Raw genomic sequence first — 17,897 nt, forward strand, 5'->3', positions numbered from 1 at the left:
AGTACTAAAATGGAGAGTTATTTGGTGCTGAGATTCAGTAACAGGGAGGTTAAGGAAGACCCTAATGTGGAAGTGAATTTTGAGCTGAGCTCTGAGAAATAAGTAGGAGTTTAACAGGTGGTCAAAGAGCAGGTAGAGGAAATACATATGCAAAGGCCCTGGGGCCAGAGGGAAGTGTTAGGTATAGGAGAATGAAAGGCAAGTGTGTGGGGACACCTAGGTGGTGCAGAGGTTGAGCAGCTGCCTTTGGCTCAGGTCATAATCCAGGGGTCATGGAGTGGAGTCCTGCATTCAGCTCCCTGCAGGGAGCCTGCTCCTCCCTCTGCCTACCTCTCTGCCTCTCTCTCTCTGTCTCTCATGAATAAATAAATAAAATCTTGAAAAAAGAAAGGCAAGTGTATGTTTGGGGGGTGAAGGGGGGGCGGAGATTGGTGAAGGTAGGAATTAGTTTTATCCCAGGTCTGCGTGATACTTGACATTCCATAACCCGAGCCCTAGTCAATTCAACCTCTACTGTCCAGGCCTAGCCTTAGCCACAGGAAGCAGAAAACCCACATCTGGGCTCAAGAAAAAGCTTTTAAGTAAACAGGAGTAGTGTAAGTGATTTTACAAAGGAAGCCTGTGTGGGAACGAAAGCGACCTGACACTTCAAGGACCGGCAGACGGGAGCTAGAACACCTGCCCTAGATCCTCGGAACCAAGCACGCGCTTGACACCAAAACCTCTAAGCTTAGCCTGAAAACCTAGGGAAATGGAAGCGCAAGAGGGTTCCCCCAAGAAGCCCACAGTCGCACACTTCCTGCTCACCACTGCGGCTGCGCGCGCCGTTCCGGAAGCGGAAGTGCACAAGAGGTCACCGTTGGTTTTTAAGATGGCGGCCGTCAATGTGCTGGTGGACACCTGCGGACGGCTGTTCCGGCGGCTCCTGGCTGGCCCGAGGGCGACCAGTTGGGCTCGGCCTCCAGCTCGGGGGTTCAGAGAAGGTGAGTCCTAGGTCCCGACTACCTCCCAGGGTTGAGAAAAGAAAGCCGTGGAGGTTCCTTTTCCCAACCCCTGTGCGCTCCTCCCTCCCTTTCCTTCGCGCGGTTCTGAAACGCGAGAGATGCTGGCGCTGTGGAGGTGCTCGAAAGCACTTTCCAGACCCTGAGGCTATTAACCAGACTTTGCACCCCTCGTGAGTGTTCTCACTGGTGGGGGCGGGGAAGGACGGAAAGAAAGTCCTCCTTAGTTAACAGGGGCAGGACGAAACGTGTCCCAGGATTCGGAAAAGTCTTTGGTAGAGGTCTGCGTGTTAGTTTTGCTTTCCGTATTCTCCTAGCTGCCGCATCCTTCGTTAGGGGAAAAAAAAAAAAAAATCCCTGGGCCATAAAGGAAGGATATTTGGCTGTCCTCCCCAGAGCCTCCCTTTCCAGTTTTTCATCTGAAAATGCTGTGCCCTGATGGCGGCTCTTTTCTGCCCGGGCAGCCAGTCTCCCAGAGAGATGGAAGCTAATGTGGAGAAGACATCGAACGACTGAAACAGACGGATGCTGGATGGTGGTTCTCCTTTCCATTAATCATAAGCCTGGAAAGGCGGCCTGATTCTAGCCTTGAACTGGGAAGCTTATTCCAGACCAAGTACTGTACTTCAAACTGTCAAGGGATTCTGGAAAAAGGGAAAATACAGCCCCTTTTCTAAGAAGTTAGGTCCTAATGAGATGGTATGTATACACTCCAATAAGTGCAAGTTAGGTATTTACATGATTAAATAGGGAGATTTGCTTACCAGAAACAAACCCAGTTGGAAGTTATAACGAGGGGAATGTATCTTGAACAGGCTTATAAAAGGATAGAATCTGGCAAAGAATGAAAAAGCCTATCAGGATATAGCCTTCCTTTGTGCACTGCTGGAAGCCAGAAAGAATGAGTGATGTGCAAAAGAAGTGTGTGTTCGTTTTTAAGATTCTGGCAAGGTATTGGCCAGAGTAACCTTTAAAGCTCTGGTATCGAGAGAGGAGAGGAAAAAGGTGATCATTGTTGTCAGAGGGAGCAGAAAAGTCTAAAGAGAAGAACCTAATGAGAAGTCTGTTGGATTTGTCTCAGAAAGAGAGCTGTTTTAGCTTTCAAACAGCAGTGTCCACAGGGCTCCTGGAAGGCCAGGCCCCAGCCAGCTGGGCTCAGCCTCCATCTTGCAGCTTCAGGGGGAAGTGAGGGCAGGGTCCTAATTTGGGAAAACCAAAGAGATCTTTCATGAAGAAAGGGAAATAGGTATGTTAGAAGAATTTAGCTATGAAAGGAAGATGGAACTTATCCTAGAAAGAACAATAAAATCCAGATATTGCCTGTTTTTTTTTTTAATATTATTTATTTATTTATTTATTCATGGGAGACACAGAGAGAGAGAGAGGCAGAGACACAGGCAGAGGGAGAAGCAGGCTCCACGCAGGGAGCCCGATGCGGGACTCCATCCCCCGTCTCCAGGACCACACCCTGGGCCAAAGGCAGGCACCAAACCACTGAGCCATCCAGGGATCCCCTGCCTGGTTAATATTAGATAAACTAATCCATTAATGAGGAAGGTTCCCAGAGATCATGCTGGTGGCAGAAAGGACATGGTAAAATGTTTCATCTATACCCATGCTGCAAAATAGGCATATACCCATAACATTTTTGAGGGTTTCTACTAAGTATCAAGCTCTAATAACTGTAATTTACATATCCATTGTGAAATTCAGAGTTGAAAAACAGTTCTTTGCTATGTTACCAGTGGATGGGCAACAGGAATAGTTTTTTGTTTGTTTACAAAAGGGTTTTTGAGATTCGAATTTTTTTCAGTTGAAGGGTTTTGTGAAATGATGGACTGTATAATCAGATGGGTCTTTGAACTTCTTTCCATATATACCTGGGTTTGTAACTCTTCTGTTACTTAAAAGCTAAATAATTGAATCGATGTGATCTTACATGAAGCCACTACTGTATTCTTTATTCTGCTTGAGAAACACCTGTCTTCAAAGCCTTTAAGTGAAAAAAACTTTGTCTTGATATACTACCTGTTATGTGTCAGGTATAAAATATTCCATATATGGTTCATTTTGAGTGGTCCCATTTAGTGTATTTGACACATTAAATAATACCATACACACATAGTTTAAAGCTATGGACAGGAAGCTGGGTGTTTTGCTGAAAATATTCAACCATCCAACCTTTTGGAATATCAAATAGTACTACTTAATTTTAGTCAGAGTTGGGGCAGCCGGGGTGGCTCAGCGTTTAGCGCCGCCTTCAGTCCAGGGTGTGATCCTGGAGACCTGGGATCGAGTCCCACGTCAGGCTCCCTGATGGAGCCTGCTTCTCCCTCTGCCTGTGTCTCTGCCTCTCTCTTTGTGTGTTTCTCATTAATAAATAAATAGTCTTTAAAAAAAAAAAAACTTAGTCATAGTTTATTAGCACCAGCATTCCATGCTCTTACCTGTAGAGACTCTCAGGTTCTCTGTTGAGGGCAGTTTTGTCCCCTAGGAACATTGGCAATGTCTGGAAGCATTTTTGATTGTCACAACCGGTACTCCTGGCATCTGGTGGGTAGAGGCCAGGGATGCTGCTAAACAACTTAACAGTGCATAGGATACCACCTCCCGGCCCCCAAAAGGACCACCTGGCCTGAAATGTCAGTTGTGCTGCTGTTGAGAAAGCCTGGTCTAAAGTTTTATAAGAAGGACAAAGGCAAGAACGATAGTGGAAGGAACAAAAATGAAGGAAGAGACAAAAATGGTGGTTTACTCTATGCCTGGTGCAAACACTGTGCTAGGTTTTCCACATATATTATTCAATCTTCTCAACAATTTTTAAAGGTGGGTATTACTGACATTTTTCCACAAGAGGAAATCTGGCCCAGAGGAGTTCAGTAGTTGCTCAGGATCACCTAGCTAGTAAGTGGTGGCCTTGGAAGTAGAGCCAGCATTCTTCATTATCCACCACTAATACTGCCATGGTACTCCATGGAAGGGCTGCCCTGTGGTTCTCCCTCCTGAAAGCTCTCATCAGTTAACTTGATGAAGATCGTTTAGTGCTTTTTTTTATAGGAAAGACTGTATTAGAGCTCATTCCTGCCTCATTACTCTTGGGAAGGAAATGTATTTAAAACAAAAATAAACACATATGACTCTCTGAATTAATGATAATGATCTATCAGAAGCTTGTGCAGAATGCGTTGAAGTGATTAAAGGCTGAAGGGAATTTTTTTCATCTTCTCCAGTTAGCTCAGGAGCTTCCTGGAGGACCTAGGATTTCAGACAAGGATGCGTGTGGCAGAATGGGCAGCCCGAGAGCTAAAAGCTTTGAGAGAGGAGTGTATGATTTGGGGGATTTAAAGGCGTACAGGGACATAGTCCGGAGTCACCTGCTAGTGGAAAAAGGACAGTGAAGCCTAGTGCAGAGGGACAGTCCCTCAGAGGCCCAAGGGAAAAGAATGGTGAGGTGATTAGAGAATGAGAAAACTTTAGTAATAGAATTAAAAACATGAAAAAAAAAAAAAAGAATTAAAAACAGAAGGGAGTGGAAAAGGAGTTTGAGAAAAGTCTTCAATGGCCAGAAGCGCAGTCACACATCCCAAACACACACTGCTCCCTGATCCTACCCTCAGACTTGTGAGTGCCACCTTTTAGCTATCAGTGACTCCATTCTGTCCTACTCTGCTTAGGACTTGGTTTCCAGCTCAAGAAGGACTTAGCCTCCGGGTACTTTCTACGGCAGCGCCCTCGACATCATTCATGTGCCCTCCCTTCCTCTTTTACTAAACAGTTGGGTCTTGATTCTGCTGCAGTTCACTGTGTCTGTGTTTATGTGGCCATCGAGGTCTTTCTGCGTTCACTACAGTCTCACCCCAGCACTGTTTGCTCTAGACCGTTATGATTCAGTTATCTTGGACTCCATCCTAAGTATTTATTGAAGTACTCAAAGGACCTCTTTACAAGGCCTGGCCTTTTATCATAGTGAGGCTCCCATACTTGGTTTCTTTCCCTTTTCTCTTCTAGGAAGACTATTCTGTTGTACCTCTCTACAATAGATGGAGCCAGGCTATACCCTCCATGGGTGCTCAGTAAATGTGTTGTCTTATGTAGGATGGATTATTTGATGTGTATGAGAAGTGCCTTTCTTAGAAGATTTAGCCCCTAACTCCAGTTTAGAAAACTGCTTCATGTCTTTCTTAGTTTACTTCATATTGCCATGTCTCAGAACACAAGGGTGATTCCTTCTTCTTTCTTCTTTCTTCTTTCTTTCTTCTTTCTTCTTTCTTTCTTCTTTCTTCTTTCTTCTTTCTTCTTCTTCTTCCTTCATTTATTTGAGAGAGAGAGAGAGAGCAGAGGGAGAGGGAGAAGCAGACTCCCCGCCAAGTAGGGAGCCAGATGCAGGGCTCCATCCCAGGACCCAGGGATCACAACCTGAGCTGAAGGCAGATGCTTAACCAGTTGAGCCACCCAGGTGCTCCTGATTCCATCTTTTTCTAAACAAGTCTGTTGATGCCTAAATCTCTTAGTCCAGCTTTTCATGGCCATCCCCATCTTGAATGGAGAGGAGGCCAGGGACAAAAATGGATCTCAGATTTTGTTTGGTTTTGCCATGTTTTTGTATGCACACTGAAAAGCAATACTATTTTGATTCCTATCTCCTGTTTTCAGAGGCTTAAAATCTTCTGGGGGCTTCTTGAGGCTCCAGCCAGGACTCCTGCCCCTGCGCTGAGACAACGCCCTGATCACTCTCAATCTTAACACAAGTTCTCAGGTCATTCCTTCTGGTTTGACAAATTGTCTGTAGTAGATAACCATCTGCCTATTGTTTTACCCACTGGCATATAGTATGATGATTTACTGGCTCAGAGTTGCTGTGTGGGGAGCTAGGGAACAGCCGAGCTGGCCACAGGCTTTGATCTCTTTTCCAGGGGCCAATGGGATGACTTCAGGGTTTGGTTCTTTGCCTGGAGTGATGTGTGTTTTGTTAGCTTTGTTTACCTCATGGTTAGGACCCAAGTGCCTCCACGGAGAGGGGAACCACATGTTTATCTGCTTTGTGTTTCAGGACATCGTTGTCTTGCTGGCTCAAGTGGTACCAGCAATGTCTCTCTCCTTTTGTTTCCTCCCAGGATTCTTAAAAATCTCTACTCACCTGTTGCTACTTAGATCTGGTTGCCTTCAATCCCTCTCCCAAGTTGGTTTTTTGCAAAGTTTCTGGGATACCTGGAAGCCTTGCTGAGCTGGGGCTGTGCCCTGCTTCTGCTCTCCCGTGTCTGTAGGTTGACACATGACAGTGACTGTCCCCCCTGTAGCTATGCTGGCCTCCAGACTCAGCCAGGCTGAGTCTAACCCACATCCCGTTTAGGCTGGTCTCTGTTCTGAACAAGTAGATCCGTGTGTGAGGTGACGCATTTTCTTTTATAGGGAGAAAACTAGTTTGTCTTTGAATTGATTCGTAACTACAGTGTTCTGGAGAAAGCCTCAGGGCCTTTCTGGCCCTGGTACTCCTTTGTGTATCTGGAGTTGGAACACTGAGAGGCACTCAGGTTGGTTGTTTTGGAGTAATGAGTCTTTATGAATGGCCTTGCCCAGAAAACAAATGGGGGACAATTCCAGGCAGTCTGTGTCCAATTAGGTGTTGGTCACAGAGCTCAGTGATCACAGATGCTGCCTGCCTAGGGCCTCCAGTTGGGTTAGAATTGCCTCACTTTTTTCTTAGACATTCTCCTTCTCTCTTTCTACTGTTTATTTTTTATTGCAAAAGCAGTACATGTTTATTTTTAAGGACTTAAGAAAATACAGACAAGCATAAAGAACAAAGTAAAATCACATATCACTACCACGGAGAGAAAACTAGCATTACCTTTCAGGTACACACGTCTGGTTGTATGTGTGCTTATGAGCATGTTTCCAGGAAAAGGTCCATAACTTTTACTAGATTCTTAACATTAAGAACCTCAAGTTCTTTTTTTTTTTTTTAAGATTTATTTTTTTATTTTTAGAGAAAGGGAGAGTGCGTGGAGGGGAGGGGTGGTAGAGAGAGAGAGAAAGAATCTCCGGCAGACTCCCCACCCAGTGTGGAGCCCCGATGTAGGGAGAGATCGTGACCGGAACCGAAACCAAGAGTCATCCAGGTGCCCCAAGAACCTTAGGCTCTTCCTGAGCTGCACGACTTGCCTCAGCCAAAGCTGAGTAAAACTAATCGTGGGAGCCAGCTGCTGTTTACATACGGTTTTAGTATTTAGACAGTTTACAGTCTAGCTATGGGGCCCTAGTTTCTGTTAACAGTCCGAAGAGGACCATGACAAGTGTTTTGCTCTGGTGATACTAGCTATGTTTATTGAGCATCTACTAAGTGCCAGTTCCTATGCTCATGGCTGTGGCTTCTTTCTTTTTAAAGAAACTGGAGGGGCAGCCCTGGTGGCTCAGCGGTTTAGCACCACCTTTGGCCCATGGCGTGGTCCAGGAGACCCGGGATCGAGTCCCACATCGGGCTTCCTGCATGGAGCCTGCTTCTCTCTCTCTGCCTGTGTCTCTGCGCCTCTCTTTCTCCTTATGTGTGTCTCTCATGAATAAATAAAATATTAAAAAACAAACAAACTGGAGAACAAGGGGGAATCTCCAAGACCTTTGTTTGACTCTATCTGCCAGACATGTGCCATTGGCTTGGTTCTTCCTTTGAATGTTATGGAAATTGTCATTCTTCATCCTGGTTAAGCAAGCTAGGAAAGGGGATACCTGGGTGGCTCGGCGGTTTAGCGCCTGCCTTTGGCCCGGGGCGTGATCCTGGAGTCCCGAGATCGAATCCCGCATCGGGCTCCCGGTGTGGAGCCTGCTTCTCCCTCTGCCTGTGCCTCTGCCTCTCTCTCTCTCTCTCTCTATGTCTATCATGAATAAATAAATAAAATATTTTTTAAAAAGTAAGCTAGGAAATATGTATGGCTTGACGGATGTGTGTTACTTCCTGTCCTGCCCTCAAGTTCTCCTCTGACTGCCTCAGACTTAAACAGGTGGAGAATTGAGGGAGCCCCCCTCCATTTACAGTGGCAGTGCTCTCCTGAAAACTCATCCCGGGCCAGCATCTGCAAGCCCCTCGCCCCACCTCTGCCACCGCCCGGTCCGATGTACATAGCACAGTGCAATCCTGTAGGAGCCATGTAGAGAAGGGCAGAGGATTTAACTCAAACAGCTGCCTCCTTGAGCTTTAGCATGGCTTCCCGGGCCAAGTTCTGGGAGTGAGCTTGTCTTGCTGCTTATCTGCAGAGGGGCCACTGGAACAGTGTTAGTTTGGTCCTGTATCTGAGACTGCACATTCTTCAGGGTCAGAAGCCATGTTTGTCTGATTCTCGTTGTGAAAGGACACACGCAATAGGTGCTTTGAAGGTCTTTCAAATGCTTCCACCCCCACCCACCCCAACTCTAAGGTCATTATTGCCACGGTAGAGCAGGGTCTTGCCAATTTCCTTGGTTTAGAACCAAGATGAATCTCAGCTTAGAAAGACAAAAACAGCAGGGAGATCCTTAATCCCAGAGAGATGGTATTACTTGGGCATCTAGGTTTGCCCGGCCTCAAGGGCATAGAGCCTTGGCACTTGGAGGTGAACCCTTCATGCTTTCTTTTCCAGATGGGGACCGTGGGAGAGTGCAGACCAAAGGCTCCGATTTTCTGCATGTGTAGAATTTGAGCTGTTATTTGAAACTCTCTGTTCCTTATTAAATGGCTGACCTGATTTTTCCCCTTTATCTCTGTAGTGGTGGAGATCCAAGAAGGGAAGACGACTATAGTAAGTATCATCGAATTGGCCACTTACCACCTCTCTAACGCTTGGAGCTGCCTGGGACGGAGGGGGGCGGAAACTGGTCTCCTGGAGTCAGGATCAGCTCCCTCTGTCATAAATCCCATAGTCCGATGTTTTTCAAGCTGTGTGCTGTCATGTAGTTGAATCAGAAACAGTCACTGTGCCTGGACTGAGGCATCCATTTTTGGTTGAAAGTGGCCTTTTGTGTGACAAAGTCTTAGAGGTCTTTACTGATACGTCCTTTGGTGGAGATAAATCAGTTTTCCAAAAGGGAAACCAAGGCAGTGGTGAGACTAGAGAGCCCAAGTAAGTTGACCCGTGGCCAAGAGCCTGGATCTCAGCTCCTTTCTTTCCTGCCTAAAATGACCAAGCTATTGCTTAAGTGATGCCATTAAAAGGTGATACTCTCTGGGCCCTGGGCTCACTAGCTGGCGCCCTGGCTTGTCTGTTGGTTAAAAAGAGAGAATGATTCTTCATCCATCTACTCCCCCCACCCCTTTCCCTTGTCAGGGCTCATCTCCCCTCCCTTCCTCAGGGAGTCATGGGGCCTAGATTATCCTATAATCCCTAAAAGACAATGTTGTTTTCACATGGCCTTCCATGCTTCCAAGAAATCTCAGCCACTCCACTGAGTTCCCAGAAGCCTCTGTAACTTCCATGTCAACCAGGGATTTAATCCTTCTGGCAGCCAGCCAAGCTTGGTCCTCCCCAAAGCGATCTTATCCCCAGGACAAGCCCTTAGGGTTCCTCTTTGGGTCTTCCCCAAAATACTCCTTAGCCTTTTCACTGTTTAGCCTCAAAACAGTTGGTTTTAGAGGGGCCCCATCCCCTTTAGGCACCTCTTTTGGTTCCTTTATTCAAAGCCAAAATAAGCATTCACCCTAGAAACTCCATGCTTGTGGAGAAAAATATATTTGGCTTTTGAGTATGGAGTGTTTTTCAGGTGGGGTGTCAATTTCCTATTTACAAAACGAACTTGGAGACATTATGGTCCTTTGAGACCCATTGGGGGAGGGAAGCCCATCCGTTCCTCCATGGAGACGCACTACCGTGGCTAACTAGCCATTGCTCACTTTCTGGGGTTTCACTTTCTTCATCCATAAAATGATGCCTCCTTCACGAGGTCTTGGGAATTAAATGAGTTGATACATGTGAACCATTATCAGCACAGAGCCTGGCATAGAGTGGGGAGTCGATAAATGTTAGCCCTGCCCCCACACTCCCCACCAGGCCCACCATAACCCCCTCCCAAGATCCACTGTGTATCTCCACATTTTCCCTGGTGCATTTCTCCTTATCTGGCATGGCTGTGGTGGCTTTGGCAGAAAGTTAAGTAGCAGTGTCCTGCACAGCCATGCCTCACATCCAACTCCCTTTCCCTTTTGCTGCTTTCTCCCCCAGGAAACAGTATTGCTTCCCTTCCCAAAGCCTCCCAGACCTGTCCCAACCCTACTCTCATAATCCATGCCCTCAATCAGCAAGGCTTTCCAAACTCCCCCTCTTGTAACCAGAGCCGCCTCCTAGATCTTTGGCTTATTGCACTTCGTAATTCCAAGGCTGTGTCACAGGATACAGCAGCAGTGGTGGAGGTCATTGCACACGTGGCCTCCACAGTATTTGAAAGGTGGCATCCAAAATGATAAAAGCAAGGAGGAGGGCAGGGGAATGTATCTTCCCATGTGTGTTTTAAAGAGCGAGAGAAAAGAAGCAGGAGTGCACATAATACCTGCTTGTAAAGGCATAGCATAGAGCCGGCTTTCTCAGCCTTGGCGCTGTTGGCATTTGGGGCTGGCTAGGGCTTTGCTGTGGGGGCTGTCCTGGACCTTGCAGCATGGTTAGGAGCTTTCCTGCTACATGCCCAGAGCACTGCATCCCCCCACTATATCAGTCAAAAACGTCTCCAACATTGTCCAGTGTTCCCCTGGGGGCCGAAACCCTGCCTGTTTGAAAACCCTTGGCATAGACTCAACCTCTGTCAAATGAAGCTGGAAAGGACAGTTTCCTCTGAGAAGGATATGTGCAGTGGGAGGGAGACTTCCTTTTAACTGTGTATCCCTGCACCGTTTGAAACTTTTTACCATGTGCATTTATTACTTTTTCCCAGAGCAGGAAGCATAATGTTCTGCTGTTTTGTTTGAGGAAGGGAAGGTAGCAGTCAGCTAATACAGCAAACCCTTCCCTTCTTGCCACCAACATGAACTCTAATTGCCCTGCTCTTGCATGCCACCACATCAAGTCTCTGGCCACCGCGAGGTCCGGTATACAGTAGCTGCAGAACCACTGCCACAGTTCAGGTGGGGAGACCTATTAGCTACTCCCACGAGGCCCCCAGAAATGAACTTTCCCTGGCATCTCACCATTTGGGGGGTTGCTCAAGGATTTGAAGCTCCACCTGCCCTCTCCCTCACTGGCTGTCTTTTTCTTCCTCCTAGATCGAAGGCCGTTTAACAGGAACTCCCAAGGAAAGTCCAAATCCCCCTAACCCATCTGGCCAGTGCCCCATCTGCCGGTGGAACCTGAAGCACAAGTATAGCTATGAGGTGAGCTGTGCACAAGCATTGGCTCTGCGTGTCGTGGAAGCTGTGGTCTCTGGTACACTTAAGCAGCATCCCCACACCCCAGCCACTGCTACATCTCATGGACCCACCAAAGCTAGAAGTGTTTTGTCCAGTGACTCTCAACTCTGGCTACCGAAGGAGCTTTAAAATAATACTTGGACCTCACCTGCAGACATTGACTGCATATGGTGTGGGGGGGAGCCAGGCCATCATTAGTTTTTTTATTTGTTTGTTTTAAAGATTTTATTTATTCATGAGAGAAGCAGAAACATAGGTAGAGGGAGAAGCAGGCTTTCTGCAGGGAACCTGATGCAGGACTCGATCCCAGGACCCCAGGATCACAACTTGAGCCAAAGGCAGACACCTGACCACTGAGCCACTCAGGCACCCCATCATTAGTTTTTAAAGTCCCCAGGGGATTCTAAAGCATAGCCAGGGTTGAGAATCACTAATTTAGATAACGGTCTGGTCACTTGCAGTTCAGACCACCAGGGCCCTGTAACCCCATCTTATAGGGTCTGTTCCCAAGGGGATGGAATCAAGATCTGGCTTTGGCTTTCCTTTTTTAATAAGGAGGGTATATTTGAAGAGTCCTCACTGTCTATCTGGGGACACATTACTGTCCCCTTCCATACTTCCATATTGGAGCTACAAAGACTCCTGTTTGCTCTAGCTCCTCTAGATCTGTTTCCTCCACAGAAAGATGACAATGGTGAATAAGAGTGGATAACCCCCATTGAGTACAGGCTCCGCGTCAAGCACTGTTGTGAGCATTTACAGGTTTTCATTCACTTGGTTTTCGCCATATCCCTATGAAGTGTAGGTACCTTTTTCATCCTTGTTTCCCAGATGAGGAACTTGGAGGCATGCAAAAGTTGATGAACTCGCCTCAGCTCACCAGTTACTATTAGTGCCAGGACATAAACCCCAGGGATACAAAACCCAGGCAGAGCCTGCTCTCCTGACTCTCCATCCTCTCTAGAAATAGGGATTGGGGGAAGGACACAGCCCTAGAGAAATCCATACTTGTCCTTCAGAGTTCTATTGGTGACATTAAGCACCCTATTTTTAGGTTTCAGGTGATTCAGGCTCTGGGCCAATTTGACCTGCAAGTTGTTCCTGTACCGCTCTGTGGAATGGGATGACTAAGGGCAGAGATCCCGGTCAGGTGGTGAGAGCAGGAGGGGCCACATGCCCATGGGATCTGAACAGAATGACCCAACTAATCTCCTGGGCTGGGAGCCTTGGCTCCAGGCCACAGGCAGGGAGGGAGGTGCTCCTTTCACTCTGCTCTGGGCCCTTCTGCTCATGGTGGCCTGGAGTAATGGGAAGCCTGCAGGCCACCAGGCAGTTTTCACAATTTCTTGTGACATAGAAGTTAGCGGGTTCATGGCTGTACTTAGAATCCCAGCTAAAGATGAGGAAGTACAGCCCACACCTGCCTAACCACCATGGGGCACTCTTTCTACCAGCCGTTTCCAGGAAATGGACTTGGCTTTGTTTATCCAGCAGACGAAATCCAATCCCCTCCGAGGTAAAGGCTAAAGTTGTTTTCCTTTTACTCCTTTCCACTCAGGACACTGTTAGCTTGGGCTACACAAAGCTGTATGCTTGTTTGGCAGCCTACAGTGGGGGGCTGGGGCTGTGGGCCCGGTTTATTAGTCCTGGATAATCCAATCCAAGTTCTTTTCACCAGATTCTAAAGATTACAGGGGTGGGAATTAGGGGCCTGGGTCCCTCAGGAGCTGTCCAGTGATTAAAACAGATCTGCGAAAAAATAATAATAATAAAATAAAATAAAACAGATCTGCGATTATACAGTGAGGTGCCTGCCAGGGCAGCAAATCTGTTTGTGGAATAGAACCATGAAGACTGGCATGCAAGGCCTTCAGGTGGGCGGCCCCCCCCCCCATCTCCTGGGGGAAGCAGTGGCTTATTTAACCCCCTCAGCCACCCTAGGAAAGTTGGAGGGGAAATGGTCTCTTGTCTTGATTTTGGCTGTTTATCCTTGTGCCCTTGACTCGTCCAGAGCAGTCTGATGGTCTAAAGGAAGCCCGAGGATCCATTCACATCTGGTCATAGGGGGCTTAGAAGATGTGGCTCTTAACTTCACAGCCCCAATCCTCAACTCCTCAGCTCATATGCTGCTTGGCGTTTGTAGGGGAACAGCAGAAGGTGGAGGGGCTTGTCTGTGTGTATTGGCCCATAGCATATGTAGGCTTTTGGGGTAAAAACAGTACTGGTTTTCCCCCTTGTGTGGAAATCTATGACATGCCCTCACCTCGCCCAAGGAGAACAACAGATCATTACCTCGAAAGATGCTGCTGGTGCTCGAAAGATTAATGCTTCTTGAAGAGTTTCTGTTCTCTGATCTCTCAAATTCTCCTGGAGATGCTGGAAGCCCTTGGGGTTGGTAATGGGGTTGGAAATCTTACCAACTTGGGATTTAAGTTTTGTTAGCGTAAAGGTAGAGCAATGTGCAAAGCTCTATGTGGAGGGTGTGGTCTCCAGTTGGCTTCTGAGGGAGACCTCTACCCCTTGGGTGCTGGGGTAGGATAGCCTCCTCTGTAGACCACGAGGCCCTGGTGCCCTGTATCAAATGCCCACCAGCTGACTGTCTGCAGTTTTCCATTTCCACTAGGATGTTCTGCTGCTCCGTCAGTTCATCCGGCCTCGTGGAGGCATGCTGCCTCGAAGGATCACAGGCCTATGCCAGGAAGAGCACCGCAAGATTGAAGAGTGTGTGAAGATGGCGCACCGAGCAGGTAGCGGGTCCTCTCAGGGCAAAGAGGCCAGAGAGCTATCAGTGCGATGCCCCCATGCCACCCCTTGCCAGCCGTACCCTGTCCAGCTCCAGGAAGAGGTGCAGACATCTGGAGTCTCCACTAGACTCGCCCCCCAGTGCCAGCCTCCCACCCCAGGAGCTGCAGGGGGAGCTGCAAGACCATCCCATATGTGCTCTTGTCTCCCCTCAGGACTCTTCCCAAATCACAGGCCTCAGCTTCCTGAAGGATTTGTTCCAAAGAGCAAACCCCAACTCAATCGGTAAGTGAACCTGGGTGTCAACACCTGGAGCATTCTGCAGCCCCTCCACTCTCACATATTCTGCCGGGGAAGCCATTTACCGGAGCTCGGCCCACAGCTCAGGAAAGCTAGAGTGCTCCCTTGGCTTTGTGTTCCATCCCTCCCAGCCTGAGCACCGAGCCCCATTAGCCCCACCACTGCTCCAGTTGATCCTGTGCATGCTTCTGTGAGCCTCCCCTGCTGGCCTCAGCATCTCTCCTCTTCCCTTCCCAGCCCGGCACTTAGCATAGGGGCAACGAGGGTAAGAAGATCTGCTGCTTGGGCATTAGAATGTGCTAATCCCCTGTTTATGACATCATACTGGGTTGCTATGGGAATGTCGGAGCACTTTAACAAACTTTTCAGTATCCCAGCACTGGGGTTATTAAAGGGCAAAGCGAGACCTTAGAAATGGGAGGGCTCTCTGGGGTAGGGCCACCGTATATAGCTGTGCACTTCGTACACTGCACAGCTTCAGCCTCCCTGGCACTCCCTAGAGTCGCACAGTTAACCTGCATAGCTGCACGTGGCGGCCTGGGAGGTCCTGAGCTTTTGTAGAGGAAAGGACCGCCCCTAGACCCTGGAATCAATCAGCCTGCCTTTCAGCTGAAGCAGAGCGGCCCCCTCTGGTGTAGGAGCAGATTCCTGTCTCTCAAACAGCCATCCTGTCCTGAGCTCCCTTCCCACCCCCATCTCCTACATTACAACACTCACAGCTTCCAAGATCTGTAATCCCCTGGTTGAGATTAGATCCAGATCTATAAAGTTGATTTTGGTCTTTCTTCTTTGCCCCCATCAGCAGCCCCTCCCCTCTTCAGTCTGCTACTGTAACTGCTCTCTGTAGGGGACCAGAGATGGTTGAAGCAAAGCAGGACACCGCATCCACAGCAAGTCTCCAAGCCTGTCCCAGACAAAATGCAGGCTCGGAGGGTGGGAGGCCAGGCAAACCCAGCTCCGGATTGCTGGACTGGGGGTACAGGGCCAGAGCTGGGTCTTCACTGACACCTCGCTAGCACCCTGGCCTCGTGCCCATCTCCACCTGTACCTCCCACATTGCTAGCTGGGCCATCTGCCAGCAGCCCCGAGGGAGCGGGGTATATTAACCTCTTCTTGTCTTTCCCGCTTTTGCTCTGGACCATTTGGAAGTTGAGCCCACCCTCCTGTCTGACTTGTAAAGAGACAGCAGCAGGCCTAAGGACACAATCTATCCTGCCCTCGGGCCTTTGAAGCAAGGCCAGGCTCCCTCCCATATATCCGGTGTCCTTTAACGTGACACAGGATTGATGATGTGTGGGGGTTCTTGGGTTGCAAAAGGCCGCTCTAGGGGGGAGGGGGAGTCCTGGCTATGAAGGAGTTTGATTCCCTTGCAACAAGGGACTTTATGATTCCATCCAGAGGTCCTTGAGCTGCCATGCACTGGCCCAGGCACTGCTGGGGAGCCACACATCCTCCTTTCCCTGAGCCTTCAGGAGAGGTAGAAAGGAGCCTTGGTTCTTCCTAGAGGTGAAGTGTGTTCCCCAGAGAGCTAACTGGAGGTCACCCAGGCACCTCCCCCACTGCCTGCCAGCTCTCTGTTCCATGTGGCAGAGCATCAGGTCCAGGGCTAGCTGAAGCTTGCTTCCCTTCCCTCTGGTCTCTCCAGGGCAGGAGGGAATGGCTTGAGGGCAGCAGTTCTGGAAAACCTGGTCAGCTTCAGGATCTTCTGAGGTCCTTGGTCCGAGTGAGCATTCCTTTTAGGGAGCCTGCTCCCACACTCCATCTCTTCACCCACCCCCTCTGAAATCAGGGAGATGGTCAACTCCGGGACCTGCAGGTGTTCCCCTTCCTTCAGCTTTACTCTTCTGTTGCCCCAGCACCGCCCACCGTGGGTCCCACCCACTGCACAGAGGCCTCCCTGTGGGGGGCCTTGACCCTGACAATATATGTGGTGTGTGAGCCAGTGCTTCCCACAGCTTTTTTTTACCTCCTCTCAGAGCTGTTGCCTTTGCACGGAGCTAGGAGCAGAGAATCAAAGTCCAGGGGAGGGGAGCTCAGTTGAAATGTATAAATCAGTCTTTTGTTTTGTTTTTCTCAAAGTTTTATCTAAAAATTCTCAACCAAGGTGATGAATTTTTTAAGTGAAAAGTTTCTCATGTGAGGGTCTCTAGCGGCAGCTGGGTTGAGCCCCAGCCTAGAATAGAGGCAGGGGAGGAGCCTGGCTTTGCCATGGCTGAGCTTTCAGGATGAAGGGTGGGCCTCTCTGGACAGGATCCGAGTTTCATTCTGGACGGAGTAAACCCCAGTCCCAGCCGGCATGAGCCACTTTTCCGGGAACTGTCAGGGCCCCGGCCATCCCCAAAGGAGGCCAAAGGACTGTGGGCGGCAGCCATCTTTCCCCACCCCCCTCCTACTTACAAGGAACCTTCCCAAGCTGGGTCTGTACCCCAGGCCCTCACCCTTGGCTCCCCTTATGGGTTGGGTGAGGGGCAGGGGTCCTGCCCCAGTTAGGGCCACCCCGGGGAGCTCCTTGGCAGAGTGAGCCAAGTGGGGAAGGAGGGAAGAATCTCTCCAGGCCTTATATCAGCTCTCTTCTCCCCATGACTGAGGCCAGAGAGGAATAATCTGCTTTCTGGGCAGCCTCTTTCTCCACCTCCTCCCCCAGCAAGTATACACACAAACACTGACAACTCATAAAGATCAAGGGAGCGCGTGGCCCTGGGCTGCCTGACCCTGGCCACACACGCTTGCGGCAATGAGGGCCCGGCCCATCTGTTTACGGCACACTCAGCCGTTACTCCCAGGAAAAGCCCCTGCTCCTCAAGGAGGGAAACTGCTGAAAGGCTTTGGCTCAAGGAGATGTGGAAACCCCCCGCACCCCCATCCCAGCTCCAGCATGGGCCCCAGTCCTCATAGCCACCTCCCTCCCCTCCCTCCACAGGTACCTGACCCGCTGGTCTCCCCGTTCAGTCAAGCCCATCTATAATAAAGGCCACCGCTGGAACAAAGTACGCATGGCTGTGGGGTCGCCCCTCCTGAAAGACAACATCTCCTACTCAAGAAGGCCTCTGATACTGTATCACTGACTGGGGCAGGGCTCCCCATCCCACCAGGGTGTCCCAGCTCCTCGGGAAGGCACAGCAGACAGTGGGCTGACCCTCAGTGGCCTTGTGACTGCCTTGGGCCATGCTCAGTGCTGAGGGATAGGAGTTGTCTGCAAAGGAATTTCATAAACCAAGCTCATGGACTCTGCTGTTGGTGTGTGTTCACTGCCTGTGAAGTACAGGGGGCTTCAGCCCATTTCTAGCCAGTTCTTGAGCATTGAGTCCCTAATCTTTTGTAATAGGCCATATGACTGCCACCAGAAGTTTCTGGGCCAAATGGGTTCCTGTTGTTGATAGCCTTAAGCTCTTCAGCTTGGGGGCTGTGAGGAGGTGAGTTGGGCTGCCCTCCTCAAAGGACTCCTGGCTGTTCCCTCCTCCCCCAACCATTTCCACCCACCACCATCTCAGTGG

At 49.2% G+C, this 17,897-nt stretch overlaps 1 protein-coding gene across 6 annotated transcripts; it reads left to right on the plus strand.

Annotated features, from left to right (window-relative positions):
- The first annotated feature begins 823 nt into the window (after positions 1 to 823).
- Positions 824 to 17,629, plus strand: MRPS18A (mitochondrial ribosomal protein S18A). Of its 6 annotated transcripts, none has more exons than XM_077903917.1 (6): positions 824 to 983; positions 8,739 to 8,770; positions 11,218 to 11,325; positions 13,985 to 14,206; positions 14,319 to 14,388; positions 17,324 to 17,393. In XM_077903917.1, exons 1-6 carry the CDS (start codon positions 872 to 874, stop codon positions 17,329 to 17,331), a joined length of 552 nt encoding a protein of 183 aa, XP_077760043.1. In that variant the 5' UTR covers positions 824 to 871; the 3' UTR covers positions 17,332 to 17,393. The 6 variants fall into 6 exon arrangements, with proteins under 6 accessions (XP_077760043.1, XP_077760038.1, XP_077760040.1 ...); XM_077903912.1 differs by having other exon boundaries at positions 13,985 to 14,108; positions 15,206 to 17,393; XM_077903914.1 differs by lacking the exon at positions 17,324 to 17,393 and adding an exon at positions 15,206 to 15,345.
- The last annotated feature ends 268 nt before the right edge of the window (positions 17,630 to 17,897 follow it).

This window comes from Canis aureus, chromosome 7 (assembly GCF_053574225.1).
Source record: "Canis aureus isolate CA01 chromosome 7, VMU_Caureus_v.1.0, whole genome shotgun sequence".
NCBI lineage: Eukaryota > Metazoa > Chordata > Mammalia > Carnivora > Canidae > Canis > Canis aureus.